The 14099-nt window shown below is 36.2% G+C and overlaps 1 protein-coding gene across 2 annotated transcripts; it reads left to right on the top strand.

Annotated features, from left to right (window-relative positions):
- Positions 1–425: 425 nt before the first annotated feature.
- LOC121325010 (hepatocyte growth factor activator-like) lies at positions 426–13822 on the top strand. 2 transcript variants are annotated; one of them, XM_041267306.1, is made up of 14 exons: positions 426–633; positions 1112–1175; positions 1477–1573; positions 2163–2236; positions 3818–3931; positions 4509–4640; positions 5043–5153; positions 5409–5583; positions 5764–5864; positions 6904–7138; positions 7900–8039; positions 11100–11246; positions 12272–12420; positions 13049–13822. In XM_041267306.1, exons 1-14 carry the CDS (start codon positions 565–567, stop codon positions 13217–13219), a joined length of 1779 nt encoding a protein of 592 aa, XP_041123240.1. In that variant the 5' UTR covers positions 426–564; the 3' UTR covers positions 13220–13822. The 2 variants fall into 2 exon arrangements, with proteins under 2 accessions (XP_041123240.1, XP_041123231.1); XM_041267297.1 differs by having other exon boundaries at positions 6889–7138; positions 13049–13820.
- The last annotated feature ends 277 nt before the right edge of the window (positions 13823–14099 follow it).

The raw sequence follows: 14099 nt of genomic DNA, 5'->3' as shown, positions 1-14099 counted from the left end.
CCTGTGCAGTACCTTACACTTTTCTCTATTAAAAGTTCTGAATCTTGTCTAGATCATTTTGAATGACCTTTGCTGCTACTCCTCCTACTTTTGTGTCGTCTGCAAATTTAACAAGTTTGCTTACTATACCAGAATCTAAATCATTAATGTAGATTAGGAAAAGTGCTCTCGGCTACTCTGGTTTTCATACCTGTTTCTGTGAAACAGTAATAACAGTTTTTTATGTTTAAAAAGCATTTTAATCATGTGCAGAAACGGTACCTTTTGGAAATAAGTATTTCAGGAGCCAGGTGGCTCTTTTTAAAAAGCTTGCTCGTGCCCACATAATCACAAAGAGGTGTTCCACGTGCTACTTGACTTCTGTGACATCAATCCTTTGAAATGGCAGATTTGAGCAGTGTATCGAATCTGTAAGATCACTTCAGTTCAGTAAGCCAGGGAAAAGTTTGCGAAATCGTCTGGAAAGCATTAGTGAGAGAGGTGCTCGTCGTATAAAGTAACCTGAATCCATTTCTGGGAAGAATTGTAAACAGGAGCAAATATTTAACAAAACGGGCAAAAGTCATGAAACAAGAAATTAAAATTCAAATCACGTTTGCATTTTTATGTTGGTCGGTTGTCATTTCCAGTACGGTAAGTTCTTTGCAGTTTAAGTTAAAAGATTTCATAGATGTTGTTGGCTTTGTTTTTGGCATCCTTACGGATTTCTTTTCAGTTTCTGAATACATTTTGATGCATTACACAACATTGGATAAGTAATTCGAGTAGCTTTTTTTGCAGCTGCAAATTATATTAGTAACTCACAGTACTGCAGCGTGTAGTTCATTTCCCAGAAATAACAGAGACGAATTGACCAAGCGTTTGTTCTGTTTCAACTTTTTGAATCAGGGTGCTGCTCAATAATGTTTAATTTTCAGGGAAGATGTAGTAAATCTAATCTAAAACTGGTGTACATATTTCACATACAGTACAAATGTATCTTTATGTGTGGCTCTGCAAATGATAAACCATGTAATATGTGTGCTGTTTCATTTGTTTGGGTACTTTAATATGTTCATCTTGGTTGTATGTGTGGGCGCAGTTTTACACATGTCTTTAAATCTGTTTTCAGGACATGGTTCCTCCGGGCTACAAAGTCACAGTTTTACATGGTAATCATCGAAAGCATTATGCAGGTAGGAAGCAGTTTACATCGAACCTGTTCACCTTTGCATCCTATATTACTTTTTATATATAAAAGGTAATTGGAGTTTTTTTTTTTTGTCTGAAATTGGTGATGTTTACCAGGAAAAGTATTTTGAGTTGCAACATCTAATTTTCAGAAGCCTCCAGGGTGAATATAATGGATTAGCTTCTCAGTGTGGTCACCATCATTTGTTATGCCTTCTCATTACAGCATAGTGGGAAACCGGGTGAAGAGTGTTTCACTAGGCCAGGGCGCCATAGCTCAGTTTTATTTCTCTTTTATACACTTAGTGCTAACAGAAGATGGGAAAGAATGCAAGTTCCCGTTTCGATACGGTGGGAGTGTTTATCACAGCTGCATTTCAAATGTCTTCTCACAGAAACGATGGTAAAACCACTTTTTTTGTTTTGTACAGAGCAAATCTGCACCATAAGTTGCATTGAAAAGCTGAAATGTCCAGAAATATCATAAATGTCATTTTGAAAGTGGCATGGTGAAATAATAATAATAATAATAAGTATAAGTCAGTACAAGTTTGAAAGATTTCAGGCATGCAACTGAATGCAAGAAAAAAAAAATATTCTCAATGAGCACAATAAAATCTAGGGCACACAATGGCTGCATAATGGAATAGTTAACTGATTTATGATCTGTAATGAGGTTTAATTGCTTTAATTTAACAAGGACCTGGTGAGGAAAGACCAGTTGCCAATTCCTGTAGGGCTACCGATGGAAGCCACAGACGCACTAATTTGACACAATGTGTCTCCAATGTGTTCAGATTGTTCTGGATTGGACACAGAAGCATGTGTCAGCCGTGACGTGCAACAGGAAGATGCAGCTGTTAAATAATACAGAACATAAAGGATGCTGGGTAAACTCTGTGTACCAGGCCCCGTGTTTGCAGATAATGTAATAATCTAGTTTTATCAGTCTTCTGTTTATCATTTTTTATTATTTTATTTATTCCTTGTAGGTGTGCTACTACACATAACTTTGACCGAGATCGCCAGTGGGGTTATTGTGGCGCTGTAGCTGAAAACATACATGGTAAAAACTTTTTTTTTTTTTTTTTAAGTACACATTTAGGACATGGCTTCATGTCTTCATAAAGGGAAATTACACAGAGAAGTACATACTGCTTCAATGCTAGCTGTAGTCAGTGTTGGTTTCATATTTATTGACGTATGTCATGTGTCACTGCTGCTGTCTTCCTTGGTCAGTCACATAGACCAGATATTAGTTTTCTTCTGTTATATTTGCCATTCCCTAAAGGCGTCATTGTACCTATAAAACTATAATAAGTAGATACATGTTTTGTCCAATAGTTTCTTAGGTGTTGAAGGCATTGGCCCAAATTTCTATTTGACTTAGAGTAAGTAGTGGGGTTTTGAAAATAGTGTAACACATCCCCATGTGTTGCTACAACTGTTAAAATAATGTACCTGTAATTTTTCTTTTCATTGCTAACATCCTGACAACTTTCTACACTTAGAACTTTAAAGTCTATTCCAAAGCTGTTTTCCAAATGTCCGCTCAAGTGCACTGATAGTGTCAGGATTATTGCCCACATTGTAAAATAGGGAACACAGCAATAACGATCTGTGATTTGGTATGAACAGAAAAGCCAGAGCTCTTGTTTTATATTTATTTTTTTGTTGTTTTTTTGCTCTTCCTTCAGTGGTTTAGAGGACAGATCTCAAACTCCAGTGTATTACAGCGGAGATTTTGAAAATAGCTTTGAAACAGACTTAAAGTTCTAAGTGTAAAAAGTTGTCGATGTTAACAATGAAAAGAAAAATTATTTAAACAGTTGTAGCAACACATAATGTTATATTTTTCAGAACTGCTACTTACTCTTTAAGGCTATTGAACGTTGTTTCTTTAGTCAGTTTTAAAAAACATATACATATCCTGTTCTCCATATTTTAAATCAAGTCTATAATAGTTGTATGATTTTGGAATTCGATTTTATGTGCGTTAATGACAATGACCAATGGTATTCACTTGAGGAGACCCCACACATTCATGCAATATGACCATGGAGTTGTTATCCAAATGCAACATGAGTTTTTTAAAGACTCACATTGGCTGTAGCATTGCATAAAGAATAATATGATCAGTTAGACTGCATGGAAAATATATGTGCTGTGGCACATTTCAAAGCATTTCTTTCAAAACTCTTAAAGAAATAACTTGAAAGTGTTTAACAGACATTGAATTATATTTATTCTAATGCCTGGTGTTTTTCTCCATTCTAAAAATGGTTAATTAAGTTTAATCACTTCTTGAGAATGGATGATGCACAACATCATTTATCTTTTACGTGTGTTCAAATCAATTGCCACTCATTATGTTCCAAGGTCTGAACTTTTATATTCCACCTGTCAAAAAAGGCCTTTGGAAGGTATTCTTTTGCAAGTATTGTCTCATCAAGCAGAAACAATCTTCTCTCTGAAATAAGGGCAAGCACTAGTGAGTTTGAAGTGTGTGTTACTCCAACAAACCTGGGATTGTTTTAAATTGTGCTTTTAAATGCTAACATGTGTTAATAAAGATTGAGGCTTTATTCTGTATTGTTTTATCTCGCAGACATGAAAGCAAAATTAATTATATAGCTTTACACCCTAGATTTCTGTGAAAAGAACCCATGTCGAAATGGTGGCTTCTGCACCAGCATCCCACATTTAAACTCATTTAAATGCATCTGCAAAGAAGAATTTACTGGAAAGACCTGTAACCAGGGTAAGCTGGGATCTTTCGTTCATTCTATTTTTTATTTTTTTTTCAATTGATGTCACGTAACAAACAAAAGTTACAAACCTGCCTTTTCACACTGAGGTGTGTTATTACTATTTGTGTGTGCTCATTATATTCAGGGAAAGATTTATTTTTTAATTCTTCAATTAAAAAATACTTATGTTCTGTTATTTTTCCCCCCCCCATGTCTTTTGGGAAACCGCAGTTATCTAGTAAAAAGGTTTCATTTAGTTGAATAGGCTGATGTCCTACTAAATGATCAGATAGGTAAATTACTAGCATGTGTGCCCTCATTCATGATGTGGACTTTTCTGCAGTGACCACATGGTGAACATTGCAACTGCCTTGAATTTTCATCTTCTCCAAACTTTCATGGACTCCTTAGCCCCTGTAGAACTTTAAGAATGCACTTGTGTATAATCTGATGAACTGTTGAATTATGTACATTTTACAAATCTGTACGTGATTATGAGGAACCTGAAGACAAGCTAGAGATATTTTCCAGGGGTATTTAATTAAACTCATTAAAATTTTGCTCATCTGCTGCCTGTTTCGATTTTAGTGAAATGCTATGACCAGACGCATCTCAGGTACTACAACATTGGAGAAACTTGGGGGAGAATACACACTGGCAAAGTGGAGCAATGCACCTGCACCAACAGCCTGATTGTGTGCCAGGCTGTAAAATATACAGGTACGTTTCAGGAAGGAAAATACATTTTATTGTCGAATTAAACAGTTGGGGGTTTTTTTCCGTTTGTGTTACAGCAGCTTTGCATAAGTGTCTGATTAATGCTCTAGCAAGAACCCCCCCACCACCAAAACCCACCCATTATGTATCCCTTTTAAACAATAAAGCATTCTGTTCTGGAATGCCCAGGAGAAACCCATTTTATAGATTCCCAGAATGCACCATGATTCTTATTATCAAATGGATTTACGCCATATTGAACATTCTACATGTAAAACCACACTTTAGTCTTTAGGATGGTCCATAATTCAAATGGGACATAGTGATGCCTTAGCATCAAATTAAGCGGTCCTGTCTAAAAATGTATACATTTTTTTAAAATTGGTTGTTTTTCAAATTCCCTAGCATGCATCACCAACCCTTGCCAACATGAAGGAACATGCAGACTGATTGTTTCCACCGGCGAGCCGGTCTGTTTCTGTAGACCAGGGTTCGCTGGACCACACTGCAGCCTTAGTAAGTACTCTTTTGTCAAATGAAAATGCCACAGAACACATTTCCAGTCTAATTCAAGTCCTCTAAAGCTCTCTCAAGTTGCTTGTGTCTCATTTTGAGTAGATCAACATGGATTTAATTGTTGACTCAAGTAAATGTTTTGAAAATATGCCCCATTGTGTCTTATTACTAGTTCACTGTTTGAACCCCCCCCCCCCCAAAAAAAAATGCTTACATTTTTTTTTCATATTTTGTAATGTCTCTGTTCTCGCTTAGCCCCGGAGGCAGACTGCTATCAAAACACTGGCACAGATTATAGAGGCGTTGCCCAGATCACTATCTCAGGCAGTACCTGCTTACCCTGGAATTCAGACATCCTGCACGAAGAGCTTCACGTGGAGAGTGTGAAAAAACGCCATATGCTGGGTTTAGGAGCACATGCATTCTGCAGGTTTGAGGACCCATATGGGCTAGTCTCTGAGATTATCAGGAATTAGCCAAAATATCAAATTGACTCTTGATTGACCCAAGTGTTCCCTAATGGGTTCCAGAAAATGGATATTTTTCATAGAACAATTGAAACTGCTAATAAAGCCAGTTGGATAGGATCTGATTTGTGTTACTACTTCAGGAACCCAGATGAAGATGAGATGCCCTGGTGTTACGTAATGAAGGAAACAGAGATTTCCTGGGAGTACTGCGACATTCAACCCTGTGTCAAAAGTCTTCAACGTAAGTACTGTAAGACAAGATTAGCTACGCTGGGTGCAGATCCCTGGTGACCAGGATTTAGTCTACTGTGTCCACTTTATATCAAGAAATAGCTTTACGTTTTTCAGTAGTAATGAGAACAAGTACTAAACTAATACAAAATACAATCACATTTCTTAACGAATTATGCAGTTAAACAACTTGATCTTGGCAGCACATACTCAATACCTCAAAGACTTTGCAAGTATACATAAACACAGTGCAAGCAATACAAAAACAGTAGTAGAGTAGTTTGGGTAACATAATATTTTCATTTTAGATAAATACAGAATAAGGACAATTACAGTTGAATCTTATACAGTAACGTAATGAAAATTAAGATTTTTTTTGAAAGTTTCCCTGCCTGATGATTGGTAGACATCATGGGACCTATGCTGAAGCAAGACCAGACTAAATTCCAGAGATGCATAAAACTATTAAGTGACTAATCATAACAATAATTATTTGGGGTCATGTGACTTTTTGGTTTCCTATTGCCTGGCGAAATACGAAGTGCACACGTGTATTCTCGGCTTCTCTCGGTCAAGTTCGATCATAAAAAAATGTAATCGCTCCTGCCTGGTCATACTAAATGTGATATCATTATATTGAGCAATGACCATTACCAGTTTTGGCTAGTTAAAATTAACCCTTTCACTGCCACATAGCTTTAAACTCTGGCAATATCAATGACACAGACCTAAACCACATGCTTTGACAAAGGGTGTTCATAGTTGATACACAGCTCTAGTCTATGGTTCACACCATTCAGTGTCACTTTGTTTAGAATCTCTGGATGTCAGTGATACAATCTCAAATTCACTTTTTACTTGCTGCTTACAGATCCTTCCATCTGATGACAAAAACTCCCATTTCAAGTTTCACTGGTCCTTCACTGCTAACTTAATATAGTTTCTGGAGGCGAAACATATTTAAGTGACATCATTTATTCATTCAGATGAATGTATGTGTGCATGTATGTATTAATTTGTTACATCCGTTGCAGTTTTCGTTTTACCAGATATGGTAATAGACAGGGATCCAATCATGTCAGCTGTTCCAAAGCCTAAGCCTGCCCGAGCCTGTGGGAAGAGACACAAGAAAAGAATTCCGAGGGGAAGGATCATCGGAGGGAGTTCGGCTTTGCCTGGCTTTCACCCCTGGCTGGCAGCCATATACATTGGCCCCACCTTCTGTTCAGGGACCCTGATCAGGCCTTGTTGGGTGGTCTCCGCAGCCCACTGCTTTGCCAGCAAGTAGGTATAAGGTTAACACAATGGTATTTTCTTACATTAGTAACAGTGGCTGTTGGTTTGCCATAACACTGTTTCTTTGTACAAATGTTTTAAATTTTTTGTTATTATTAGTTTATATAATAGAAATTATATAATTATACAAAGATATGTTGTACATGTCTTTCTCAAGGGAGCATTGTCCCTATAAATATACAGTTGTCTTTAAAATGCCCTTAAAAATTGAAAGAATGTCTCTGAGCATGACTGGGAAGTGTGTGTGTGTGTGTGTGTAACTGCTTGCATATGAAATGTTGTCACTTGTTAAAATACATGACATTTTTCTTGCCGATTCACAATGGAATTTCCTCTGTTATATGTATTGTATTTAGATTGCTTTGTTTAGCTCTTATTAAGTAACCAATAAATAATGAAACAGACGTGTTAACATGTTAGTAAGATAGTTGTTAGCAGTTAAAAAAAGAAGCCCATTAAAAAAACTAAAAAAAACTAAAAACGATTTAATCTCATGTACGTGAGTGTACCATTGACCTGCCCCCCCCTGCAACTTGTGGATGAAAGAGCACACAAAGCTGTTCCGTTGAAGTCCATTTCTAACGATACAGATAATAAATTTTTCAAATAAAATCTACTGGCAATAGTGTGACCAGGCTAATTCTGCATGATAATTAGTTTGAATGATAATAACAACCAGTACACAGAAGCCTCCTTGAATAAACCACAGTATTTATATTTTAAACCCTCAATTTTCTACCCTTTTCTAGCCCTCTGAAGTCCAGTGTTGGAATTGTTTTGGGTCAGCATTACTTCAACGACACAGGCGGGAATGCTATGTCATTTGAAATTGAAAAATATGTCTTTTATGATCAATATTCAGTATTTAATCCCACTCAGCATGATATTGGTAAGTGAATGTAATGGTTGTGCATTTTAAAAAGCAAGCAGATTCAAATGATCCTATTTTCATTTATGGTTTCCATACCTTTTTCATGTCTTCAGTCATTCTGAGTGGATCTTATTGCAATTAGTCTAATATTGTGTGTGTGTGTGTTTTTTTTTTTTTTTTTTTTTTTTTTTTTTTTTTTTAATAATTGTTTGATTGTGTTAATGTGCTTTGACTATCAGGAGCTGCTCTCCAGTTCTGTTTGCCTTCCATAGACATACATGTACAGTAAGTAATGCTTTATCCAAAAGTAGCATATAGGTAGATGATGCTGGCTCTTAGTTTTACTTATGAAGACACTGGTAGCATATTTGTATACAACATTTGTACTTGTGTTTATGTGTTCATTCTTACAGTTTACACATCTTTGTTCCCAATGGTTATCCTATCTATTTACCATAATTTACTGTGCTTTACCATACCTCTCTTTACAATGCTCCCCAATGCTTTTACCATGCTTTAATTATACTTTAATTTTGTTGCCATGGCTTTTACTTAGGGTACATTTGTGCTCATTTCAGAAAGTCCATATTTGATCACTACTGCTCACATGTGTACAAAAACAGGAATTTAAATTAACACACACTCTGTGGCCCTAATGAGGTCCTGATAGTGGGTTATTCGAAACCCTGCCAATGATCTCTGAGCCATTACACACTGCCCGACATTCACCTTTAAAAATGTGTGCTTTCAGTCATTTCTATCATGTTTTCTTTCATTGACAGCAACTAAAGTCATCATAGAACCCACTAAAACCCCACACTAAAGAACAAGATTGTCATAGTAATGTCCACTGGCTTCTTCTCCCCCACACATGCATCATTACAGATTAGTCATCATATTCAATTGATTCAGTTTTGCTTTTGCTTAAGTACATGCAATGACTTTAAAAGCATATGGAAATGGTGAGAGACGTGCTTTTCTGTGTTGGAAGCGTCTCTAGTCAGGAATTTGCAAAGCCAGTTCTGTTGACAGGTGCTGTAGTTGACACAGAAGACTATAACTCATTGTAATGTCTGGTCATATGTTTTAGGTTGTGTCAGTGTTGGCTGTGTTTGTACTGGTCTTCTGGTGTTACAGTACTGTGGTGGTGGTGTTGTTGTGTTGTTTTTTTTTTTTTAATTCTCATTACTTATTGTTGTTTCCTTCAGTGGTTAGGCTGATTGCTCTAATTTTCCCCAGGTGGATGCACATTAAATACACCTCTACGTGTAAAATTAAGGTGTATGTACAATATTGGGAAACTGTTTGAAACATGTTTCATAAACAAAAAATACATTATATGTCTAGAGAACCACTTATCCTACCATAATGACATTTGGTAAGGACATTCTTCAGCCAAAAATAGCGAGAGTATCAGAATCTCTGATTATATATGGAGACAATTGCCTTTTTGTACCTATTTTAAAAGGACACAAAGTGGACCTTTTATGATCTGTATAATACTACTTGATAAGTATTTACCCATGACTGCTGTAGTGCATTTAGCATTACATCAGCAACTCTGCAGTACTAGGTACACATTAGACACATGCATCCATTCAGGAGACACACATTCTCTTAATGGTACCATTACGAGTTCCATCACACTTTACCAATTGGGGGTGGAGCCAACAACACCCAGTGAAATAAGCATGCCAATCAAAACTCATGTCAGCATTGAAGACATCGAAAAAGACTTCTAGTCAAAATGTTTGCCATTTAATCGATCTATTGTTTCCTAATTTACATATACATATGCATTGCTTGCCTTTTTCTTATTTAACAATATATAGAGACGGCTTATCCAGCTGTGATAAAACTTGGCTAGGACATTCTTTAACAAAAGTTTGGAGTTACGGAATCATTTTGAATGTGTCAGTTAGTCTGTCTTCACATACATATGTCACACTGTCATTTTGACCTCTATAGAAAATGATTTTTCTTCCATGTGTATGGCACACTTACATCTTTACACGTACCAGACAACAATAATACTGTATTGTTATTTATTTAACCAGGAGATTTACCCATTGAAACCAAGGCCTCATTTACAACGGTGTCCTGGAAAACAACAAAAACCCAAACAATTTTAATGTACAAACAACCATAGAAACATGCACGGTTCAAACTCAATCATTAGGGGCTAAGAATATAAGTCATATTTATTTGTTAATGTGGACTGAAGGAGACGCATTGGCAAGAGGTTCTAAGCAATTCCCAAATACAAGTTCGAATCCTTGGAACAGTCAAATTACCAGAATCCTGAGAGTGTAAACTCTAGCCAATGCTAGTCGTTTCTACCAGCACACTCAAATAAGGAGGTACCAAACCTTTGAAATTTTTAAACACAAAACCATACCAATGAAAAAGACCAGTTCATACCTAAGAGCCAGCCTAATGTTATGTACACGTGACAGTGTTGTGTCAAAGAGGAAAGTTCTACAACAAATCTGCGAAATGAAAATGTAATCGCTCCTGCCTGGTCATACTAAATGTGATATCATTATATTGAGCAATGACCATTACCAGTTTTGGCTAGTTAAAATTAACCCTTTCACTGCCACATAGCTTTAAACTCTGGCAATATCAATGACACAGACCTAAACCACATGCTTTGACAAAGGGTGTTCATAGTTGATACACAGCTCTAGTCTATGGTTCACACCATTCAGTGTCACTTTGTTTAGAACAAATCTGCGAAATGAATGACACAGTACATGTAATTTATGCAGAGACTGCTTACAAACAAACTGATATATACAGTATAATAACCATAATCTAAAACAAGGAGCAGTCAATAACTTGAACCTGCTAGACAGAGACAAAGCCTTTTTATTTTCCTAAAAAGAAAACCTAATATAGGTCCCAATTTTAAAATCAATTTGTCAATGTGGCAAGATGCGCATCATTCCATATACCTAGATTGTTATAAAAATAAATGTTCTCTAGCAACTGTCTGTGTAGTGTAACAGTAACCCAGGACATATGTCTTGTCTTCCTCCTATAGGAACAGTTTTGCAGTTTTGTTTTGTTTTGCAGTTCTGATTAAGCTGAAGAAGAAAAACAAGGATTGTGCTAGACGGTCCCAATTTATACAACCTTTGTGCTTGCCAGAAAACAACCTTACCTTTCCAGACCATCACTACTGTCACATTGCCGGCTGGGGACACACTGATGAGCAGAAAGGTGATTATAAAGTTGTGAAGCGTTGTATAAGGCTCATTCTAGTAACACTGGCTATTTAACTTGACTTTTAAACAGAACTGGACAGTTAACTATCAAACACCAGAAATGTAACGTTATTTGCATTCAGCCTTGGAAATAATAGATTGATCTTAACTCGCAACTCAGCATCACATTCACGCAGCAGAAAGGTTCATACTGCAGGGTCTGTTCTCAAACCACTCCTGTATGTAATTTACTCCTGTTTTTTAACTGAGAAAATCCATGAGACCATTATAAAAAGTAGAATGAAACCACATATGCATACTGAAGAGAGTTTAAAGGAGGTGCTGACCAAGGTTTTAAAATATATTTCCATACATCAAATTAGTACAGGCCCTATTAGCACGGCGTCTGTTTTATTCAGTAAAAAGCTTTTGTTTCTTTGCTTGTACTTGTATATTTCAGTTTGGAATATGCAGATATTTGAGAGATACACTCATTTTCTACTGTTGTCCTGGTACTACAGTACTTTATATTGGCATTCAAAATGTCTCCAGAGGTCTTGCCCCAAATAACAACATGTGACCAGAGGAAAGACGCCAGGGTCCAGCTTTATCTTAAGCAATATATATGAAATATTTGCATATCCCTTATTGAAATTGAAGAACCAAAAGATTCTTAATAATAATAATAATAACAAGAATAATGTACTACAGAAAGCCACTATACATGCAGTATGTCTGCTGGACACCTTTTTGAAATTAATGACCTGATGTTGACACAAGAACACAAGTGTGATGTGTTTTTTATTTATTTATTTATTATTACACTACAGACAGGCCTTTCCTGATTTGACCACAAAGTGAACAATCTTGGTGTTATGCTATACCTAACCACTGTGCTATAATGACTTTGACGAGAAGTATTATAAATGGAGGAAACATATGTAGTAATACTAATGTGATCTTTGTCCTAATAGGGAGCTATGGAATCTAGTGTTGGGGGTTGGGAAATTTACCATATTTTTTTTTTCTTCTTTTGATTAGGGATAAATTATGAAAATCATTTACAGGAAACAGTAGTTCCCCTCGTGCCTTTTGAACAGTGCAGTAGCCCAGAAGTGTATGGCACAGAAGTCACTTCAACTATGTTGTGTGCAGGATACCTTACAGACTGTAGGAGAGACGCTTGCCAGGTAACGTCTTCATATGGATCAAGTCAAAGGGAAATAATTATTTATTGTAGAAATATCACAATTGTGTATTAGTGGTATTCAGCATCACATTTTTCTTGAAATAAAAATACATAAACAAAGAAATTGTCCTAATGAAAATGTTTTTGGGTTATTACTAGTTATTTACTCATGAATTATGAAGCTTAATGCTGCACAGTAGTCCTACATTATAGCGGGATATTTTACCTGCTATTTAGCTGTGCTATAATTGTACTGTAACTGCAATTTATTATCATTCATACTGTAGAACAGTCTAATTGCTAAGTTACATGTTGCGCATTCAAGCAGGGGTGCCATGGTTACTAAGGAGATGTTAACACACTTTATAAAATGGGTATCTTAAATACTCTATCATGATTGGTCAAAACAGGTCACATGGGGGTTGATATTACAGCATCAGTATCACTGACTATGAGTGAGTGGGCTGCAAGAAATTAGACAAAAAAGGTTGACACACGTTTCAGTTAAACACTGATGTTTACCATGTATTTTTGTTGTTTATGTCATCTAACTAGCAATTTGAGTTAAGTAGGTGACGCAGTTATGTTGTGTATGCAAAAGCAAATGTTTCCCTTTGTTGGACATGCAGGGAGATTCAGGAGGCCCTCTGGCCTGTGAACGGGATGGCATCTCATACCTGTATGGCATCATCAGCTGGGGAGATGGCTGTGGCAGAACAAACAAGCCTGGAGTCTACACAAAGGTTTCCAGCTACGTGGACTGGATCAACAGCATCATAAAACCAAAAGCACAACCCTGAATCACCTTGACCAGGTTTTGCAGTAATTGCTGTGTAAACTTTTGCTACCCATAGCTACAGAAAAGAAAAATAAGGAAAAGTATAGAGAGGTATTCATTGCAGGAGTACTTTATTGCTTTTCCTAAAGGGTAAAGTTGACACATAATAAAGAGAATGCTGAGTGGAATTCACTGGTAAAGAAAAAGCTGCTGTGTTCAGTATCTAAACATGTATGAACAATTTATGCTACATTTTTTGTATTCAATAATAGTGCATTATGAAATTATATGAGTGCATTTTTACTTAACTGTATGTCAATTCATTGTGACTTGATGCTAAATAAAGATTTAAATTGAATAATGTTCAATATGTTTACAACAGAGGGAATTCAATAGACCATGCATTAATACGTTCAAAAGTATATTCGAATACTTAACAATGATTAAAAGTTATTTGCCAGAAAGCATCATTTAATCACAAGGAGTTCCTATATCATAGAACACTACAGTGATCATTGTGTAAGGGTTGTGGTCACAGTTTAAAAAGTTAATATTTCATACTTTCTGTTATGTATTATATGTTGAACTCTCAGTGCTTTATCAATCATTGATGTGCTTTCGTTTACTTTGTCATTAAAGTGGAAAAATGCTTGCATTCCCTAAGATCAACTTTCACCGTGAATAGCCATTATAATTCACTTTGTTGCAATGGCGACTGTCATTGCATCTGCTTATGTGTGACTTTTTCCTTTGTTAAAAAAAAAAAAAAAAAGTTACATCAATATGTAATAGTCTTTGGACATTCTCTTTGAAATGTTACGTGCATTCAGAGGAGGTGTAAGAGAAACTGGAGAGCAGTCCTACACAGAGATTACTTCTCAACGAGATAATCTATCAAGATT

This window comes from Polyodon spathula, chromosome 1, assembly GCF_017654505.1.
Source record: "Polyodon spathula isolate WHYD16114869_AA chromosome 1, ASM1765450v1, whole genome shotgun sequence".
Taxonomy (NCBI): Eukaryota; Metazoa; Chordata; class Actinopteri; order Acipenseriformes; family Polyodontidae; genus Polyodon; species Polyodon spathula.
The sequence above is the reverse complement of the archived record's forward strand: the minus strand, read 5'-3'. Positions and strand labels throughout refer to the sequence as shown.

What these genes read in the sequence shown, in the direction of transcription:
- LOC121325010 (XM_041267297.1), top strand. Translation starts at nt 565, where the DNA reads ATGAAACAAGAAATTAAAATTCAAATCACGTTTGCATTTTTATGTTGG. An exon ending in CGGTTGTCATTTCCAGTACG is followed by an intron (nt 634 to 1,111) that starts GTAAGTTCTTTG and finishes ATCTGTTTTCAG; the next exon opens with GACATGGTTCCTCCGGGCTA. An exon ending in CCAGGCTGTAAAATATACAG is followed by an intron (nt 4,641 to 5,042) that starts GTACGTTTCAGG and finishes CAAATTCCCTAG; the next exon opens with CATGCATCACCAACCCTTGC.